The 23,059-nt window shown below is 37.5% G+C and overlaps 1 protein-coding gene across 2 annotated transcripts in view; it reads right to left on the bottom strand.

The window, feature by feature from the left end:
• Nucleotides 1-10,240, bottom strand: part of LOC311098381 (H-2 class II histocompatibility antigen, E-S beta chain-like) — a 52,552-nt gene extending 42,312 nt beyond the window's left edge. Inside the window, exons 1-6 of one of the 2 annotated variants that reach the window (XM_084138554.1) lie at nt 10,098-10,239; nt 9,455-9,730; nt 8,680-8,961; nt 8,381-8,494; nt 8,103-8,125; nt 5,519-5,676 (exon numbers count right to left, since the gene is read on the bottom strand). In XM_084138554.1, the coding sequence (XP_083994680.1) occupies nt 8,103-8,125; nt 8,381-8,494; nt 8,680-8,961; nt 9,455-9,730; nt 10,098-10,161 (759 nt within the window). In that variant the 5' untranslated portion in view covers nt 10,162-10,239 and the 3' untranslated portion in view covers nt 5,519-5,676. Of the gene's footprint in view, nt 1-5,518; nt 5,677-8,102; nt 8,126-8,380; nt 8,495-8,679; nt 8,962-9,454; nt 9,731-10,097 lie in introns of those variants that run through there. The other variant, XM_084138555.1, reaches the window with a different exon arrangement.
• Nucleotides 10,241-23,059: the final 12,819 nt, after the last annotated feature.

Raw genomic sequence — 23,059 nt, 5'->3', positions numbered from 1 at the left:
CCTTCTGCTCATTATATACCCACGCTGCGAGGCTGAACAGCTGATGCAAATGATTGCACGCCAATGTGCATTGGCTTGTTTAGTTGTTTCACTCGAAGTAGATTGGCCTCTCTAGCGAGATTCCTATTCGTCGGTCACGACATACGTCTGAAGTGACCAACTGATAGAGAACAAATGCAGAGAGAACACAGTTGCACAGTTAATTCTGATGTTTTCAGCAGCTTCAAATTCAGACATGTGGAATTATTTTACTCGCTCCATTATCATGTCTATTGCTATTTCAATTCCAGTTGTCACATGAAACCGAGTTTCATTGGCCAGGTCTGAATTATTGCTGTTGTTTCAGTGCAGTGTGTGACACCTAAAGCTGCTCTTGCAGTTGAGCCTTCACAGTCTGCTGTGTCATGAGCATTAGAGACCCTAGTTCTGCTGGGGAAATTTTCTGGATTAATCAGAGTTTTTATCACTTATAGTGTCATGAGTTCCAATGGGTTGATGCCCATGGCTTTATTTCAAGTTGCTCTCATTACAAACAGATCTGTGGGCAGAAATTAGTTCACCTGTTTCGGTGTTGCCTGCTTAGCATTTGCTGTTTTATGGTGTCGTTCACACATTTAGTTAGTGCAGATCTCTTGTGACCTGCAAAAGGCTGTGGTACTTCTGCCTGACGTTTAGCATTTCACACCCTCCTTGTAAATGTACTTCCCTGATCAGATTCAATTTTAGTTGGTGCACCCCAGTCAAGGATGATTTGGTTTGCTATTACCTGTGTAACACTTCTAGTCGTGTTTTTGTAAAGGCACATCCTTTCCCATTTTGGCACTGGGTAGCAGGTCAATGAAGTCGAATTGTAAGGATGTCACACTTCTCCAATTAATGCCCTGCTTGGCGATTATAACGTAATGTATATTATAATTTGAGTTATAATACAATTATATCATATTAAAAAGAATATAAATTATACAGTATTATTTCTGGTCTCTCAATAGTCTCTGGAACAACTTAGTTGTCAAGGTGTTCGTTTTGCAAAAGACGATTATTTTAATTTGGCCCTGCAGTCACAGCCGTACTGGCCAGTGCATTGTATGTACAACAACGGTTAGGCTGAATGCCAATGAGGAACTCTGTTGTTGTTAACAGCCAATGAACATGCACATGTTAAACGCATGGTCAAGTCTCTGTTTGTTCTCATGTCAATTCATTTGAATATGAAAAGTTTTTTTGGCTCAGGGCTGATGATATGCACATTTTCTGTTTCTCTTTTTTCTTTGTTAGATTTCAAATGCCTTTTCGTTTAATTTAGTCTCTTTAAAGACTATATGAAGGCAAAGTGGCAATTTGAGCTAATTTGCAAGATGTGATGGATTTAATTTGTAAAGCATCTTCATAGTTAATGCATTTGTGAATCACATTGTAATCACATGGCAATTATATGCTCCTGTACTTGGTTTTACTGGAGCTATATTGAAAATAGCAGCGTTTTCCACCAAGGAGACAACTAAATTCAACATAGTCACATGCACAAGCATAATTCACATGCAACTTGAAATTGCTATGCAATTCCAGTACAACAATTATTCCTATTATTATTTTCAAGTTTACATAAGATGCATGGCCTAAAATGCATAGCATATACAACCTTTAACCTAAGTGTTCCATACAACACTTACAGTAAAGCAATCATGTGTTTTAAAGAATAAACTTAATTAGCCTATGTGCACATGTAGTAGCACAAACAACTATAAAGTGTGTTCTATGAGCACAATGTGTTACACACAATTACACATTTGAAAATATAAACAGGATCATTGCAGTTTGGATAAATTTTGTTCAAAGTTACTGAATCCAGTTGTGAGGCTAAAACAGCTCCCATGGAATGGGGAGAAAAATGTGCGTTCTCCAGAGTGAGTTTACCCATGTGCTCTGCTATGAACCACTCTCAGAAACATTAAATCATACGTTTTCTTGACAAAAAATATAGTAACAACATCACTATCGTTCTGTGTATCACTTTTATATTTTAAGCTTCTCACCTCTTAATTATTTGTAATCAAGAGCAATTCTGCTTTGTAGCAGAAGTCCTCAAGAGCTGAGGTATAATTCTGGCTAAACAAAAAGTTTCCTTAAAGCTGCAGTCGGCAACCATGGAAGATTGAGTGGACTTAGCCAAGATTTTGAATGTTTACAACTCTCATGCCTCTCCCCCACTATCAACGAATACCCTCCCATCGAGTTCGTGCTCGTCAGTGCATGTGCACCAGATTTTCTGTGAACGCGCCCGTCTCATCAGCAACGATCAACACCATGGAGTACTCGGTCGCTTTCTTTCTTTCTTTACTTCTTTCTTTTCAACAGGTGTTCTCTGTTCCTGGGTTGTTTTTGACCTCCTAGCTCTTGAGGTTAACCGAGGAATTGGAATCTTTTCCGCCATCACTCTTCGTTACTGCCAAGCGGCAACCTCCCCGTCTCTCCCTTGAAACCAACACGGAAGTGAGTTAAACTGTAATTCGTTGACTGGCCGCTTGAGGCTGTTGTCAGAAGTGAGTCAAATCTGTATCTCCCCCATGTTAAAATGACCAACTTTACAGCAGAAAAAAACGTGTTTAAAGCCTGGTGTCTGTATGTGGATTTGGTCTATACAGCTAATTTTGCCCTTCATAGCAACTGTGAGGGGGGTGAATTATTTTATAACTCGTCCGTTTAGTTGATTAATATTTTAATTTAAGGGTGTGGCCAAGCCACTTGAGTGACAGATGGATTGCCGCTGTCAGTGCTAGCCGTTTGTCTGCTGTTTAGGCTACTAGCCGTCACTTCACCTCAGCAATGTTAGCTGCTGAACTTGCCATCTCTGCAGTGTTTGTGCTTTTTTTCGGGATTATCATTTCATACAATTTTAATACTTGGGTAACGTTACAAAGCTCACGTCTTTGGATTCCGTCGTTATCGTTCGAGAGAACAACCAGCGCTGTATTTCAGTTGTTTTCCTCTGTGAACATGCACTAATGGATGTCTGACAATTTCGTTGCTTTTTGGGGTTTTCAAATTTAAAACGTCAATAAATGCTCGTTCGTTCTGCTCCCATGGAACAGATGGATTATAATATGCTTATGTAGGTTACCGTCAGATGAAATCATGCGGGCGTCGGCGCTTTCTCCGTCCGTGAATGAGCGCGGACTTTCTAGCGCATTTACTTGCACTTCAAAGGCAATATATCTATGGTTTAACGGTTAAACCATAACCCATTTGAGAGACGGCCAACATCAGAATTTAAAATGGACTGAATAAGCTCTCTACGAACTTGAGCGATGCCGCGCTGACGGACCATGAAAGAGTGACGGACATGTAAGCACATAAATCAGTCACACACAAACACTCTCGAAGTAATACACAGTCTCACTTGTAGCCATGTCTTTTAACTATTATAATATTTCGAAGGGCAAAAATAGGAACGTTTAATTGGCTTTACATCATCAGCTAACTCGATCACGTCGAGCTAGGAGATTTCAGATAGCCAGGCCAGGCTCCTCAGCTCCACTCACGCCCCGCCTGTTTGTCCATTTTCTGTTATCCGGGAGTGACGCAAGGCCAAGATGGCGACGGCCGGCTCCGCCCACTTTAGGCTTCAAAAATGCTCTTCAGAAACCTACGGGTGACGTCACGGACACTACGTCCATATTTTTTTACAGTCTATGGTTACTGCGCAAACTTTAGCCGTGTGCATGTGATTGTAACGTGCGCGAGGGAGGGGGGATCTGTGGCATGTGCACGACCTGTGGTTGCAGATTGACAGTCGGTTGGCGCAAGGCAGCATGGGGAAACCCAGGCTAGTTCTAGGCCCTAAGGACCTTTGAGATAACTGAAATTGTTTGGTGGCGTGATATGGAACTGTAATGTGGTCACATGCTCAAGATGCCTGGAACTGCTTGGACCTGTCTGGAACAGCTGGAACAATATTATAAAGAGGTAATATTGCAAAAGTGGTTTGGTTTTCTTTTATATGAACCCCTAAATTGATTTAAATGTATTTCCGATTTTGTAAGATCTGAGTCATGTACTTTGGCAAAATTTGTGCTCCATCTATGCATTTGTAAGGCATATGCAAATTCACATGCATGTTTCCAGTAGCATACAGAATACACCCATAGTTTAAAGCAGGGGTGCCCAATCCTGCTCCTAGCGATCGACTGTCCTGCACAGTTCATCTCCAACCCTAATCAAACACACCTGCCTTTAATTTTCAAGTGATCCTGACCTGCTCTGAAGACCTTAATTGGTTGCTTCAGGTGTGTTTGATTAGGGTTGGAGATGAACTGTGCAGGACAGTCGATCGCCAGGAGCAGGATTGGGCACCCCTGGTTTAAAGGCACGCACTCAATCACATAATTATTCACTCCTCTCTGGCTAACTGGAAAATCACTTCCTTTTACACACAGCTAAACTGTCATGTCTTGGCCCCTGTTTCTGTTAGGATGATATTTTGTTGTTTTCTCTACGATAACAAATATACACCCTCATTTATTTACTTGAAGAGTTAGTTCACTCAAAAGTAAATTCTGTCATTAATTACTCAACATCATGTCATTCCAAACCTGTATGACCTTCGTTCACCTTCGGAACACAAATTAAGATATTTTTGATGAAATCTGATGGCTCAGACATCTATTTAATATGAACATATAAAAATAAACAATATATTTTATACTTTTTATTGATCAGTTTTTGCAATAAATACCTGTAACTATGTTTTTATCTGCCCGTTTCGTGTTCTATATTCTTGAGAAGTGGTTTGGTTTAGGGAAGAATTGGGGTTAGGTTCTCAAAAATATCTATGAAGCTATAAACATATATCTAAATCATTTCTACTAATAAATGCAAAAAATTAAATGTATCTTTATCTGACAGATAAGGCAAGCAGTTAAAAGCAACAGTTTCTAGTTTGTCAATATAGTGAATACAAGGGTAGGAGTACGCCTATATACTTATTAATGCAGTTAATTTAATACATTGTTGTAAAGCACTTAATGTGAAGAAAAACTTTTAATGATAACAGATTTTGTAAAGAATTTGTAAAAATATTTATTTAGAACTAAAATGTACAGATTCCAAAAAAAAATATATATATATGATTTTGCAAATTTTATGGATGTTTTTCTGCTAGTAACAGTAGTATTAGTATGATTATTCAAACGAAGCAATCACACTGGAAACTATATGCACAATTAACAATAATGACAGTAGGGGGCGGTAAAGTACCATGAACAAATGTTTCTGTCCGTGAACATTTGCTTTCTGACTCAAATCAAACCTTTGATTGCTTTCATAATAGATCCAACTGGTATGAAAATATTGACTGAAAACCTTTATAACATCCTCATTCACATTGCTTCTATCCACATACGATCAGCTCAAGAGAGTTCAAGCAAAATACACATAATAAAATAAACTTTATTTTATCACTACCAACATTACATAGAGATGCTCAAATACAAGTCATGTAAGTATGTTTGATGCAATTTAAAAAATGTTCATTATTACTTTAATTATTAAAGTAAAAAAAAAAATTAAAAAGTTCAGTAGGCTATAAGGACACTGTATGAAAGATGTGGCATAATGGGAATGCATCAGTGATCCAAGGAGGTCTTCTTTCAGTCGGCATCAGGTAACATTAGACTGGAGCAGGGATTAAAGTGAAAAAAATTCTTCTGACTGAAATTTTTTTTTTAGGCCAAGTCATATTCCTTTAACTTTTTAATTAGTCGAGACCAATAGCGTTTTAAGGGGAGACGTTTTAAACCGCTTTAATATTGCCAGTAGGCGTATTTTAAAAGCTATATTTTAATCTATGAAAACCAGGCATGGAACATACTAATATAATTAATAATTTGTAATTAATAAATTAAGAATATATATATATATATATATATATATATATATATATATATATGCAAATTATAACACGTTTACACAAAATTTGTTAACACACAAGTAAGTTACTTTTCCCCTTTACTTAACATAAATTGTAAGAATATGACTAATAGTAAAGACTAGTACTAATAAATACAGTGCTATGCATAAGTTTAGACACCCATGCTAAAGTTGACTAAAAAGAGGAATAAAAAATCATCTTTTGGAAATTGAACTTAAAGGTATAGCGGAGGATCTTTCCGAATTTTAGATAAGTCCTGCCCTCTCCACTTTTTGAAAAGTTTGATTGATTCACCAGAATGATTGACAATTAGGAGGACCAATAGTATAGGGTATCCACCCGGAAGTAAAAAGATCCTCCGCTATACCTTTAATGCCTTAATTTAAAAAATTAGGAAAAATCCAACCTTTAAGTACACCAATTTTCTTTGTGAATGAATAATGTATCGTAAATAAATAAATGTTCTTCCTTAAAATACAGGGTGCATAAGTTTGGACACCCCTATGTTAAATTCCCATAGAGGCAGGCAGATTTTTATTTTTAAGTATTTTTTTTATTTTATTTTTTAGGATACTATGAATCCTGATAAAGTTCACTTGGCCTTTGGAATTAAAATAGCCCCACATCATCACATAGCATTCACCATACCTAGAGATACTTTCCATAAGATCATCTCTCAATGCAAATCAAACTAGCTATTAGGCTAACTGAAATACAACCATGCCAATCTCTAGGTATGGTGAATGCTATGTGATGATGTGGGGCTATTTTAATTCCAAAGGCCAAGGGAACTTTATCAGGATGCATAGTATCCTAAAAAATAAATTAAAAAAATACTTAAAAATAAAAATCTGCCTGCCTCTATGGGAATTTAACATAGGGGTGTCCAAACTTATGCACCCTGTATTTTAAGGAAGAACATTTATTTATTTACGATACTTTATTTATTCACAAAGAAAATTGGTGTCCTTTAAGGTTGGATTTTTCCTAATTTTTCAAATTAAGGCATTAAGTTCAGTTTCCAAAAGATGATTTTTTATTCCTCTTTTTAGTCAACTTTAGTATGGGTGTCTAAACGTATGCATAGCACTGTAAACATTAGGCCTAGGCTAAAGCTATTAAATAGCAGTCCCAAACTAGTTTGTGTTAATACAATGTTGGTATGAGCCACTACAGTCATTTAAAAATATAAAAAATAACACAAAGAAAAATAGTGGCATTTTGGGGTTATATGGAAACGACAGTTACCATGGTGAATACACAATATTAACAATAACTGTTAATGAAACATGGAAACTGGTGAATAGAATGAGAATCATACCTGCATTACTTTTATTTCGTGTAATTTACAACGTAACGGCGTTGCATGCTCGTAGTTTCTTTTGCACTTGATCAGTGAAGCAATACAGCGCGCGCCGCCGCATTTGCGCGTGCAATTGAGTGTGCGCTACGAGAACAGGATAACGACTGACAGGACAAGAAAGTCCGTTTTTCTGAGGTGAAAAACTTTATTTCAGCGTACACTTATGTCACTGCCTGCCTGGTAGTTCCTATTGTGCTGGGTTTTCTTAAGTAGTCATGATTCGCCTCTCATAACATAACATGTTCTAAACACGCACGCAGTGTGGAAAAGGAGGAGCGGGGAGCAAGGATCACAGCGCAAATTTGAACTATATCGATGTGATATGGTCTAATTCCATATCGCATTTAAAAAATATATCGATATATTTTTTATATCGATATCGCCCAGGCAGCCCTACCTGCATTAAGTGTGTCACTGAAATATAGTTCTACCTCAGCGCTCAGCTGTAGCCTGACATGCACTTTCCGTGAGCGGTAATTGAAAACCCGGAGTGGACTATGAGCGAAGTGATTACAGAGTGCTTAGAGTGGAGAGAGGAACGTGCTTTTGCTCCACTCCAGGCTTTGATCACATCCCCCTCAGCAGGGTGAATACACCTCGTCTTTCCTTAATTTAAGACCTATTCAAACTAAAATTATGATATTTATTACACTATTTGAGAAATGAAAGCCTATTTACGGCCTTAAAATTATGAAAAGTGAATTTAAGACTTTAAGGACAGACTGGAACCCGCAATGACGGAAATCCGTCATGGACTTGCTGCAATTAACGGAAATCCGTCGTAGCGACGGAGAACTTTAATCCCTGCTGGAGTCAGTTTGGTACCAGGATCCTCCCTGACAAAGTAAAAATAACAAATTATTGATGAGCCAGATGAATGTACAGACATGATATGATCCCCATGAGATGACAAACCTTGATCACCGTGATCAAATTCTCCTGCCTGAAGCTTCTAGAAATCTTTAAGACTTTTATTAGCTTGTTCAGGTTTGTTTAGGGTTGGAGCTAAACTGGAAAGCCGAGATCCATAGTTGAGAACCACTGATGTATATGGATGAGTATCAGCATGATTTGCTCTCATCTCCACTGACCTGATGATTTCTTCTTGTAGTAAATGAGTCCAGCAGCTGCAATGATGATTCCCAGCACCAGACCAGAGGATCCAATAGCAATTTTATTCCTCTCAGACTCAGAGATAGAGGGATCTGTGGGGAATGGAAATCATGCTCCGTTACCAAATGATAGTTCATTCTCAATATTTACGTTTAATATTTGTATTAAAGTTGTGCAAGTGTAATAACAAAATAATTTCCATATTTTCTATTTGCTCCCATAAATATGCCAAAACTATGAATAAAGGAAAGACTGTAAAGTAAATGTTTTGTCTTACTCCAGTCTTTAACAATAGGTTGAGTTGAGCTGGCGTGCTCCACCACACAGGAGATCTTCTCTCCAGATTTAGGAGTGTATTCCAGTTCAGAGTGAATCTGGTAGTACCAGTCTCCATCAGCCATCTCCATTGTTGAGGTCACTTCAGAGGTCATCAGTTTACCGTCTCTCAGCCAGGACACTTTGATTTTTTCAGGGTAGAAGTCATAAGCGCTGCACATCAGTACAGCTGGATGATTGCCTTCAGCCTGCTTCACTGAACTGAGTGTAACCATCGGTTTTACTAAACCAGGAGAAACAGATACTCAAAAATTAGTTTACTGTATTCTAATGTACAACACAAAAAATTATAAATACATTAGGTGACATGTAGCTATAACACTTGAATGAATGAAACTATATGAACAACATGAATTATATGAATGAACTATAAAGTAATTTCTTTAGATTTTGAAATGGATTGAGAAAAAAAGACCATATATATATATATATATCAGTTCATATATATCCTTATCCTTATATCAGTTTGAACAAAAAAAAATCTTAAATTTAAAATTTTGTAAAATAGCCCAGTTATCCAGTTGTAATATACATATTATTGATTCTGTATTAAAAACAATCATAAATCACTGACGACGACCACATTGTGCAGACACAACACCAACAACAGACCCCTGTTTTAATGCATTTACGGTGTTTCTTCTGTACCAGTGGACACACATGTTAGAGATCTTTATAATGCAGTAAAGATGAGACAAGAGTCTTGTAGCACTCACCTGTTTTATCACGGACAAGTGAGTCATAGTTATGAGCATTGGGTATGCAGACTTTGTCCACCTCAGCTTTCATTCGCTGCAGATAGGCCTTATCTTCGTTAAAGTTCTCTGCATACTTCACTCCTTCCTCAGTGAACCCCACAAACTTCCCCACAGTGCTATTAAACTGTGTATGCACAACTTTATTGAAGGAATATGACAGAAGATTCACCATATCACTGTAATCACTGGTGCTGTAGACGCATTCATATATCATGTATTCATAATATCCATCAGCTGAAATATAAAAACAGAGTGTTAGATCTTAGGTTTTTGTATAATTTCATGTCAGTTTATAAAAACAAAAGTGCCTGTATTCATCATTCATCTGCTATTTGCTTTTACTTTGTTTTGGTATAGTCTAGTTACTGTGTGTTATAGATACATTCCCATTAGAGAAACACGACAGCTACTGGCTCATCTCACTCAATTATTCTGGAATATTCATGACCATGTTTTATAAAAAAAGGAAATTTAATTTAAACAGCAATGACATTATCAACAAAAAACAATTAAAAAAAATAAAAACTAATTAAAATATATAAATCCTATGTTTACTGGTGAATTAAAGCATTATATTTGCTCAATGTTTCATTGTACTTGCCTGTTCCAATAAATGCAGACAGCGTCAATATGGAATGAAAAATTAAGAGTTTTAGCAGTGACATATTTACAGTCTATGAATATGCCAAATGGAGAACTTTCTCTTCATGCCTTGTTCTTGTGGTAGATGTCTGAATAATCTGGCAAATCAAATGCTACTCACATAAATGTCAAGTGTTGCTAGGTGGAAAACTGCTTTAATTTTCCTGTTTTCATTGGACAGTTACAGTGTGTGTGTGTGTGTGTGTGTGTGTGTGTGTGTGTGTGTGTGTGTGTGTGTGCATAAAATGTATGTATCTTTTATCTTTGTTTGGCCTTTGCAAACGTTGGAATTTTAGTAGGCTCTGCTCATGGTCCTAGAGGACTAGATAGGTATTTGAAGATATACAACAGTTATACCACAAATATATACATTTTACATTTTAATGTATTATTTAATTTATTTGTGCCCGGTTTACAAGACCATCTGCAATGAAATGCTCCAAATAAGCATCTAATTATCTTTAAAAACCCTTAAAGGGGTCATATAATGGTACATGCACTTTTACAAGTTGATTGTACTGAAATGTGTGTTGGCAGTGCCTGTACACAACCATCATAAAATGATAAAAATCCATCCAGTGTTTTTTTTTTAATCTCCTTATATGTTTGACCCTCTCTGAAATCAAGCCGTTCGACCGTGTGACGCCCCTCCCACGATTGTGATTGACAGCTGCAGCGTTTCAACACAGACCCCTCGCTCATGAGCGAGCTGTCAATCATAGTCCGCGCGTCATTGTTGATACCCTCACTGGAGCGCTGTCTATGAGCAGAATGGCGTCTGCGATTGTTCTTTGGTGTAATAAGGAACACAGCAGTCATTTGGATGTTCCTAAATCCAAGCCGTTGAAGATGCAGTGGCTGAGTTTTGTTTTTGAAGGGATATGGCCAAAGGATTGACGCGGGGATTCCCTCACGGGGATTCCCCGCGATCGTCTGCGCTTTCCTGTTTGCGTGAATCATTTCACACCAGACAGCTTTACAAACGAGAAAAAACGGATCGGTACCAACGTGTTCCTGCTTTTAATTTAGACCCTAAAGAATCATATTAGCTTGTACAAAAATTGTTTCGCTGTTCTATTTTGATACTTCTATTGTTCCTTAAAGAATTCCATATTTAAGAATGCCTTTCGTTCCTTCTTACTAAGGACATAACAGCATGTTTGGAAGTATACAGAATCTTAGTTACAGTTTTTCTGAATTGCTAAAACACTAAACCCCATTCTCTAAAACAAATTCTCAATAGCCTAAACCAAGTTGTTAAATAAATCACTCTTTCTGTAAAACTTTAAACAAGCTCAGGCAATTAGACACTGTTTGCAAATCTCATGCACTATTTTTACAAAACTCTAAACACATTCTCACTCACTAAAACACATTTTGCATGATGCACTTGTGTTTCAAAGGCTGACAGGCAAAAGTTACAGTTATTTCTGAATGCTTAAACCCTAAACGTGATTCTTATAACACAATTTCTAAAACTATTAATACTTAAAGCAAAACCACTCACTGAGTTTGCAAAACTAAAAGCACAAACACTGCTTTGCACTCAGTTTGCAATTTTGTAACACACACTTTGCAAAACTGTAAGTACAATCCACTGCACAGCACTCTTTTTGCAGAACAGTAAACACAACTCACTGCTTTACACTCAATTTCCAAATGATCAACACACTCCTAGCAAAACTATACACATGAATGGCTATTATTTACACTATTTTGCCAACTTTCTGGCACACTGTCACATGTGAAAACTGTTTTAGATAATTAGTTCACTTTGCAATCAGCCTAAGCACTATAAATAAGCCACAGGTAAGCTGTCCGTGTGGAGTACAATGGAGGGAGCAGGAAGAGTGAGAAGAGTGAAAATTGGAGGAGGCCGAGGAAGAGGACGTGGAGGTCGAGAAGTAGGAGGAAGAAGAGGATGCGGACGGAGGTGAAGAAGCGAGAGGGAGAGGACGACAAGGAGGTGAAGTTAGAGGAAGAGGACAAGGAGGAGCAAGAGGAGGACGAGGAGGGGGAAGAGGAAGGGTAGGCTAAGAAGAGGAAGAAATAGAATAACTGATGACATCAGAGCTACAATAGTGGACCATGTAATCAACCATGGAATGACCCTGAGGGAAGCTGGCCAACGGGTTCAGCCTAACTTGAGCCGCTGTAGCAAGCATCATAAGGACATTTCGAAATGAGAATCGGTTAGTACAGTCACTTTGCACTAAGTTTTGTAGCACTGCCATACTCTAATGAGAAACACAACAATACCATACATGTAAAAATACTGAAATTGTTACTTTACAGAATTGCTAGATGTCCAGATGCTGGGGGCAGAGGAAGAATGTTCACTGCAGAACAAGAGACCCATATAGTCAATTTGGTGATTGCAAATAATTCCATAAGGCTACGAGAAATACAGCAGCGCATAATTGAGGATGACCCACCTTCCAAAACATACACAATGTGAGCATTTCTGGGTAACACTTTAGAATACTGTATCTTACTTACTGCATAACTAATAAGTAATTATTGAAGAACTAATAGGTAATTATTCATTAACTACTTCTTCACTACTGTTAACTACTAAGGAAGATGTGTTAACTAATCAGTATGTAATATATTTTTATGATTGTGTTAAGTAACAGTTAGTTAATCAATAAATAATGAATTCTGTCATAACTCTTGAAGAACTACTACTAATTATCTACTAATTAAGGTTCAAGAAAAATAACTAAGAAGTAACTACTAATGAACAGTCATACAAAACTAACCTCAGATTAGTTTTTATATTTTATATACAGTACTGTATGTGTCTGTTTTCCTCAGCATAGAATGCCATTGAGTAAATTCATGATTGAGGCAATGACTGAGGGAAACTGAAAATATAGGGAACTTATTAGTAATTCATAAATAATTATCAAATAATTCTGCAGGAATTACTTAGAACCTGGAACAGTATTCTAAAGTGAGAATATAGGGAACTCATTAGTAATGAATAAATAATTATCAAATAATTATCCAGGAATTAGGCTACTTATAACCTGAAACAGTATTCTAAAGTGAACATATAAGGAAATTAAGTGGTAATTAACAAATAATTATTAGATAATTCTTCAGGAATTACTTGGAACCTGGAACAGTATTCTAAAGTGAGAATATAGGGAACTCATTAGTAATGAATAAATAATTATCAAATAATTATCCAGGAATTAGGCTACTTATAACCTGAAACAGTATTCTAAAGTGAACATATAAGGAAATTAAGTGGTAATTAACAAATAATTATTAGATAATTCTTCAGGAATTACTTGGAACCTGGAACAGTATTCTAAAGTGAGAATATAGGGAACTCATTAGTAATTAATACATAATTATCAAATAATTATCCAGGAATTAGGCTACTTATAACCTGAAATAGTATTCTAAAGTGAACATATAAGGAAATTAATTGGTAATTAACAAATAATTATTAGATAATTCTTCAGGAATTACTTGGAACCTGGAACAGTATTCTAAAGTGAGAATATAGGGAACTCATTAGTAATTAATACAGAATTACCACATACTTCTGACTCAAATCAAACTTACTGTAAAAAAACACATTAACGGTATTATCTAAACCTTTGTAAAATAGATAAGTTATCATACATTATGATACATTTTGCTAATTAAATAAAAAGTTGCTTATTTGCAGATCAATATATAGCCTAGTAAATGTCTGCACTTATCTTTCTTATTAGTGCTGAAGAATGACTAAAACTGGCTAGAAAATAAAATAAAAAACATTGATCAGTGCTTTTTACTTTTCAAGTAATTACCTTTGTACTTTTACTAAGGTAATTTTGAAAATGAATAGGCCAATAGTTTATCATTTTACTGGAGTAATATTTTATTGGGTTATCTGTACTTTTACTCAAGTACTTGATTCTTGTACTTCATCCACCACTCCACTGCTAAAATAAAACGGTTTATTGTAGTAACCACTGTGTATAACTGTTCATTAGTAGTTACTTCTTAGTTATTTTTCTTGCACATTAATTAATAGATAATTAATAATAGTTCTTCAAGAGTTATGACATAATTCATTAGTTACTGATTAACTAACTGAAACTTAACACAATCATACAATTCTATTACATACTAATTAGTTAACACATCTTCCTTAGTAGTTAACAGTAGTGACTTAAGTGTTAATAAATAATTATCTATTAGTTCCTCAATAATTCCTTATTAGTTATGCAGTAAGTAAGATACAGTATTCTAAAGTGTTACCCATTTCTGTATTATGTCGTGTACTTGCCCGCAACAGAATCCGAATAAAACAAATCTAAAGAGTCCCTTTTGAAAGAAACAGTGAAAGTGTAAAACAACTGCGATATGTGCAGGTAAGCTATAGTATCATTGGTACTGAATCTGGAAGTGCATACTGTAGTGCTGTGCATGGGCCTGCTGTGCTGCATTTGTTTTGTCTTGTCCAGAGAGTGATGGAGCAAGAGGCAGATGCCATGGGTCATGAGCTGCTTTTTGTGGATGAGGCAGGTTTTAACCTCACTAAAACAAGGAGACGTGGCAGGAACATTATTGACACTGTGCCATAATCAATGTCCCAGGACAACGTGGTGGTAACATAACTATGTGTGCAGCTATAAGTAAAAATGGTGTTGTTCACCATCATGCAACCCTAGGCCCATATAACACTGCACACATTATTACATTCCTGGACACCTCACATGACATGCTCATTAATGTTCAGAGACCAGAGCAGACCAGATACGTCATCATATGGGACAATGTTAGTTTCCATAGGGCTGCTTTGGTCAGCAGCTAGTTTACAGATCACCCACTTTTCACTGTATTCAACCTCCCCCCATACTCTCCATTCTTGAATCCAATTGAAGAGTTCTTCTCTGCCTGGCGCTGGAAGGTCTATGACCGTCCTCCAATATACACTAACTCTATCAAAACACTGCAAACCCGTTTCAAAATCGAATCATTCGGTCAAAACTTTTGCACTCGTTTTCTATCCAACATGAACACATAGTCAATCATAGCGCAATGACTGTCAAAATACTAACAGTTGGTGGCATTACAAAAACTGCATTACTTGTCATGTTTCAGTTCTATCTGTATAGAACATACAGTATGAAATACATTTTTTTTTCATTCAGCTGTGTGTGTGTGAGAGCATAATATCTAAATGTGAAGGAGTCATCAATACTTTGTAGAATGTACAACTGAAGAAAAAAACAGAAAAAAACAAAGTGACAGAATTGCTGCAGTAAAGGCTTTATTAGCAATAAAAATTTCTGTCAGTGATCAACAAAACGAAACAAAAAAGACAAACATACATGGCCTTTGGTTTAAAGTGTGCAAAAATAAAACAAAATGACAGAAAAAAAGACACAGAAAAAAAGAAGTCCTGTTCTAATCTATACGGTCCTCCGCATTTGGCCACATGTTCTCGTCTACATCACATCATAAGTTGTCTCTCGCTATACACCTTGGATAGAAACGCTTGGCATGCCTTATCCACCCCTGACAGTCTTCAGCTGAGATGTCTCTGCAGCCAGCATTCATGGCATCCAGAAAGGACATTTGGTCATGTGACAGATGATCATATACTTTCCACCTCCAAGCAGAAAAAAATCCTCAATGGGGTTGAGGAAAGGAGAAATCATTCTTGGATGTGCTGCAAACCAGTTTGTGATTGCATGTGAATGGTGGAATGCTACATTGTCCCATGTAATCACAAATGTCCTCATGTTTCCTCCCACCAGTTCAGCTTGGCACCAGTTGTTGGTGGTCATCTAAAAACAAAAGAAGGCGCTCTGTGTTGTAGGGACCAATCTGGCTTTTCTGCAGGACTAAACCAGCACTTGAGAGTGCAGCACACATTGTGATATTTGCTCCTCTCTGACCCGGCACATCAACGGTGGCCCTTTTCCCAATTACATTTCTTCCTCGTCTACGTGTTTTTGCCAGGTTAAACCCTGCCTTGTCTACATACAGTAAATGGGTAACACTTTAGAATACTGTATCTTACTTACTGCATAACTAATAAGGAATTATTGAGGAACTAATAGATAATTATTTGTTAACACTTAAGTCACTACTGTTAACTACTAAGGAAGATGTGTTAACTAATTAGTATGTAATAGAATTGTATGATTGTGTTATGTTTCAGTTAGTTAATCAATAACTAATGAATTATGTCATAACTCTTGAAGAACTATTATTAATTATCTATTAATTAATGTGCAAGAAAAATAACTAAGAAGTAACTACTAATGAACAGTCATACACAGTGGTTACTACAATAAACCGTTTTATTTTAGCAGTGGAGTGGTGGATGAAGTACACAAATCAAGTACTTGAGTAAAAGTACAGATAACCCAATAAAATATTACTCCAGTAAAATGATAAACTATTGGCCTATTCATTTTCAAAATTACCTTAGTAAATGTACAAAGGTAATTACTTGAAAAGTAAAAAGCACTGATCAATGTTTTTTATTTTATTTTCTAGCCAGTTTTAGTCATTCTTCAGCACTAATAAGAAAGATAAGTGCAGACATTTACTAGGCTATATATTGATCTGCAAATAAGCAAACTTTTTATTTAATTAGCAAAATGTATCATAATGTATGATAACTTATCTATTTTACAAAGGCTTAGATAATACCGTTAATAATGTGTTTTTTACAGTAAGTTTGATTTGAGTCAGAAGTATGTGGTAATTCTGTATTAATTACTAATGAGTTCCCTATATTCTCACTTTAGAATACTGTTCCAGGTTCCAAGTAATTCCTGAAGAATTATCTAATAATTATTTGTTAATTACCAATTAATTTCCTTATATGTTCACTTTAGAATACTGTTTCAGGTTATAAGTAGCCTAATTCCTGGATAATTATTTGATAATTATTTATTAATTACTAATGAGTTCCCTATATTCTCACTTTAGAATACTGTTCCAGGTTCTAAGTAATTCCTGCAGAATTATTTGATAATTATTTATGAATTACAAATAAGTTCCCTATATTTTCAGTTTCCCTCAGTCATTGCCTCAAACATGAATTTACTCAATGGCATTCTATGCTGAGGAAAACAGACACACACAGTACTGTATATAAAATATAAAAACTAATCTGAGGTTAGTTTTGTATGACTGTTCATTAGTAGTTACTTCTTAGTTATTTTTCTTGAACCTTAATTAGTAGATAATTAGTAGTAGTTCTTCAAGAGTTATGACAGAATTCATTATTTATTGATTAACTAACTGTTACTTAACACAATCATAAAAATATATTACATACTGATTAGTTAACACATCTTCCTTAGTAGTTAACAGTAGTGAAGAAGTAGTTAATGAATAATTACCTGTTAGTTCTTCAATAATTACTTATTAGTTATGCAGTAAGTAAGATACAGTATTCTAAAGTGTTACCAGTAAATGAATTCATGCAATGTCTGATTAGCCTCCATCACCATAATTCTCTTAACAGCCCAAATATTAAATATTTAAGGAATCCCTGCAGCCAGAACCCGAAGAGATCTGTCATCATTTACCATAAATGGACAAGTAAGTGTGACGCATTTATTCAGATGGGATGTCATTGGCTGGGACATTATCGCAGAACTTTATCTTTTAAAGAACTCGATCGCAGAAATCGTTTAACCCATATAAAACGGCGCTTCATGTTACAAAGTATGTTTTGGTGCTATTATTATGTAAGTTATACATTATGTTAACTATGAAGTGTCTCTATGTTGAGATAAATTGAGATCTGAGATCTGAGATCCCAACCCTAACCCTTAGCATTTCAATGAACTACAGCACCATGTTTCTCTGGCTCTCAGCGTCCACTGTCCTGCAGATTTAGCTCCAACCTCAAACCCACCTGCCTATTGTCTTTAAGTAAACCTGAAGACTTTGGTTAAAATTTTCAGATGTGCTCAATTAAGGTTGGAGGTTAACTCTCAACGCAAAAGGGCTAGAGTTGCCAGTTCCTTATTTAAATTTACAAAGCAGCAGTCAATACATAATATACACAGTGAAGTATTATATATATAATATTGCAGCACATAATATAAGCTAAGTACTGAACAAAAACTGTTTTACCCATATCAACAGCAACCTATTTTAAAGAAAGACATGGTGTCTTTTGAGCTCTTCTTTCAAGACAACATGCTTTTCTGTCACTTGTTTCAAGAGCTTCACTTGGTCAAAAACCAAATGATAACTTGTACAATGTAAAATTGTCAACATCAAATTATGTACTCCATATTACAGGATTGTTTCAGTACAAGACATACCAATGGACTCGCGCACCTTTCTGTCTTTGGGCACCAGATGTTCCTTCCTCCCCCCAAACAAAGGACTTATGTGATTAGCTTGCGTTGATATAAGGACTGGTCTTCCTTCTCTGTAAAACAAGAAAGTCTCCACTTACTCTATGTGCAATTACTATTGTTCTTGAAACATATAAATTAAGATGGTTATAAATCAAGCACAGCGTTAGTTCAGACAGGCCACGTAGGCATAGGCTGCGATCAGCTGACGCGGTCAGCTGTCAAATTGCTCCAACCACTACCGTTCTCCTATTAGACCGGAAGGATATATATACGCGGCACTTCCGCCTGGGAAACATGCTTAAACTACTCGCAACCCCCCCACCCTCACCACTATAAGTATCAAGCATATTTCTGTGCACCTTTTGGCCGTTGTCTTCTTTGTTTCAGATTATCAAGGCTTCCAAGTCCTAGAGCCACAGACATCATCGTGAGAGACACACCCTTCCTCATAGCAAGCTACAGCATAGACGTCCCGGACTTCACTGCTACGTCTACATGTTTAACCACGGCTTAAAGACATTACTAAACTGTCTTAATCATCTGTGTATTGCTCAAGCTGATGGTTCCATGGTGGTTAATGCTAAAGCTACGTATGTCATTAATTATGGAGCAAGAACCCCCATAAGGAACCATACCGCCAAAGATAAATTGTGTTCAATAAACTCAAGTAAACTTGCCAAAGTGGTCTCGTCTGAATTAAGTTAATTTACCATATGATTCAGGAGAGAGCATTTGATGAGTAAATACTGATTGAAATATTATAGAAACTTTACCTGGGAAGGACTGATCACGGCAAGATTCGCTGTGACTCACTAGTAGCTCTTGTGAGGGTTGGCTCTTAAAAGAGCTGTTGAGTTTGATATTGTAGAGATCTTAAAAAAAGGACTAAGTAATCCTGCAAAACAGAAAGTAAGGTAATTTTATTATATCACATACAAGTTGTAAATGTTGTGTTGTAAATAAATCCAAACAATCAAAAAGCCATTCAATTTTAAATCTCCTCATTCTTTGTGCAAGGTTCCTCAGAATGATAGCACCTGATAGGGCCATTATGGGAGGGTCTTTGTCTTTCTCAGATGTGAAAGACATCAATATTCATGATGTGTTCACGCCTACTTGGATAAAGCTTTCTTACACAAAACATGTCTTACAAATTTTAAATCAATATATTGTCTTATCTGAGTGAGTAAGCAGGATGATTTTCACATAGTTTTGGAGCAACTATTCTAGGCTGCATGATACAATTTTCAAAAGTCTTGTGAAGAAATAATCAGTATGGGATTCATGACCTTATTTCAGTGATTTTTTTTTTTTTTTTTTCACCATGCATAAATGTCATTGTCGCAAAACTACAAACTTTTACATACATGCTGTTGATATATTATTGTAGCAGAGTTTGTGCTTAATACGGTGTAATCAGACTTTAGCCATGAAAATGTCACAACTAACTGAAATAAGCACAAATGTCAGAGCATGTCAGAACACCTCCACCTAAACGGCTCCGCGACTGGCTCCAGGCCCCCGCCAAGAAGGTAGGTAAAGCCAAGACGAAGCGGTCCTAGGACGGGCAACCAGGAAATGGATGGGACTGCTCTTCGGGAGACGGTGGCTGCACAGCTCCCTCCCCCAGAAGAGGGCCGGGTGGAAAATCCTTGTTTTCCTTTTGTTTTTGTTCCGCCGATGGCCTCAAAATTAGCTGTACCCAATTTTTCAATAAAAGAGCAGTTTCTTCCATCTCTGGGTCTGAGAGCAGTGGGAGAGCAGTGAGGGGAGTCTTCTTTCTTTGAAGACTTTACTGCTGATTGCACTTGCCTCTATCAAGAGGGTATGGGACCTGCAAGCATTTTCAGTCGATGAATCGTGCCTAGAGTTCGGGCCGGGTGACAACCATGTTGTACTGAGACCCCGGCCTGGCTATGTGCCCATGGTTCCTACCACTCCTTTCAGAGACCAGGTAGTGAACCTGCAAACGCTGCCCCTAGAGAGCCGAGAGTTCATTATAACATGCTCTGAGTACCTTCCCAGGTACCCCATCAGGGCCAGCCGCCTTCCTGGGGTTCACTGCTTTGAGAACCTGTCTCACTTCGTGTTGTTGGACAGTGAGAACAGGTGTGTCAGTGACCACAAGAGGGGATGAATTAAAGGGGCTCTTGGTCTCAAAACGGGCAAAGAAGTTGTTAAGTTCTTCTGCCAGTAGGGCACCATTAGTTTTTTGTTTGTTTTTTCTGCCCTGATAGTTAGTGAGATGTTATAACCCCTGCCACACTCGTCTCGGATCATTATCCGAGACATAGTTCTCAATTTTCTCTTTGTAGGCCCGTTTAGCGGTCCTGATTCCCCTCTTCAGATCATGTCCTAGCAGTGGAATATAGGGCTATGTCCCCTGACCTGAGGGCCCGGTCCCGTGCTTTGAGAAGTTTGTGTACTTCTGAAGTCATCCATGGCTTCTGGTTAGGAAATACCCTAATGCGTTTATTTACAGTCACATTGACAATGCAGGTTTTTATATAAAAAAGTACTGTTTCTGTATACTTCTGAAGATCCCCTTGTTCAAAAAGGGACCATTCAGTGCTTGAGAAGCAGTCTTGGAGTTGTGACAGCACCCCCTCTGGCCATGTTGTGATGATTTTAATACATGGCTTTGTTGTCCTCCTAATAGGGATGTAGACAGGGAGGAGGAGAAGAGATTGGTGATCTTAGAGCCCCAGGTGAGGGAGGGGCACTTCCCTATAGGCATTCTTTAAGTTACAGTAGACATGGTCAAAATGTTATTTCCCCTGGTGAAGCAGTTCACATATTGAGTGAATTTGGGGAACACTGACTTTAAGCATGCCTGATTAAAATCACGCGCAATCACATGGACTCCGTCCGGGTAAGATTTCTACTGCTTACTGATGGTTTGGTAAAGGTAAGCCAAAGACGAGCTAAAATTTGCGTCCGGTGGAATATAGACGGCTGTCACAGTAACTACAGTTAGCTCTCTCTGTAGGTAGAAGGGTCTGCATAACACTGACAAAGACTCCAGATCACGGGAACAGTGACTGTCTATAACGTGGCTCTGCTTGCACCAGTTGTCATTCACATATACACACAGCCTCCCTCCTCTTCTCTTACCGGCGTCTCTGGATCTGTCCTGTCTGTGTAGTGTCCTGTCAGTCAGCTCAACAGCGGTATCGGGGATCAAAAAGTTAAGCCAAGTTTCGGTGATTATCATTGCGTTGCACTTCCGTATTAAATTATTTGCAGCTAAAAGTAGCTCCAGATTGCCATCTTGTGGGCAACGGACGAGTGGCCATTTGAGAGGACTAGGCAAGGGATCAGTGGTCTGTGTGGGTCTTTCCGTAGTCTGGCACTGACACCCGCTCTACAGCCCCACTTCTGTTTTCTCTCACGCCGGCGTCTACATCGCTTTCCTGGGATAACAACCCATGGGGAGCCCAGTTCTCTGGTAATGGAGTCAGGTATGTTGTGAGTCCGATGGAAAGATGACATTATTGCCCTGCTATGGGCAACTCCAATGTTTATTAAGTCCTGACGACTGTAGTAGTTTGTTGACTGATACATATCTATCAGTAACAGCGACCAAACAAACAAAATTAAACACCAACTCGGAGAGCAAAGAGACGCTGCACTCACGCACGCCGCCATCATTCTGCTGTATGCAGTCACTATAAAGTATCTTAATAATCTTTATTGATGTGATCACAATAAATCATTCTTTGTGTAATCACATTCTTAGTGTAATCACAATAAAGTATCACTTCTACAGAAGTGTATCTGTAGAACTGCGGACTGGGCGACACCTAACACGTTCGCTAGATACTATAGCCTACGTGTACAGCCGGTCTCGTCCCGCGTTCTCACCCTAAACGGGTAGAAGCACTGAGAGGCCCGGCTCTGTCGGATCCCATATGTGTATTCTCCACAGCTGCTCCTAATCGAAGCCCATGTCTTTCCTTTGGGCTAAGTCACCCAATTTTAATATGTAGTACAACCTTGGGTTAGTCCATATGTTTCTTTCCACATAACTCCTTCGAAGATTGTGGCTTCCGCGGCGTCCCTTCCCTCCATTGAAAGGGCACGCTTCTCAGTGTTATCCAATAATTTCACTGTATGGGTAATGTGATAGATTTTTTAATTAATAAAATAGTAAACTGTATCTCAAACTTTTTGTATCTCTAACATTTATCACTCTAACATTTGAACATAATGTACTGTTCGAAACTAAGGGGAAACTTGTGACTTTGAGTGTGTGTGTGTGTGTATTAATATCAAATAGGGGAAATGAAACTAGACAGATGACTGTTCTCAAACCTTGTGATAAGTAATCACAAAAACAGAGTTTCCTTGTGCCAGGTTGGGGCTTTTGAACCAACTGAACCAATCATATTGAAGGTGACATGTTAGTCACGATAATCTTATTTGTTGTCTCGATGCTATAAAAACTGCTGTATCCATGTTTTCTGGTGGGATTCTCAATGGTATTTGTCTGAGATCATCCGGCCTTGATTCTTCTTGGGAGAGATTCCCTGAGAACTGCTCAGGAACTCTTCCGGCCATGATTAAAGCATTTGGA

The sequence above is a fragment of the Abramis brama genome, assembly GCF_963993115.1.
Source record: "Abramis brama genome assembly, chromosome: 16".
NCBI lineage: Eukaryota > Metazoa > Chordata > Actinopteri > Cypriniformes > Leuciscidae > Abramis > Abramis brama.
This window is presented reverse-complemented; position numbering and strand designations above follow the sequence as displayed.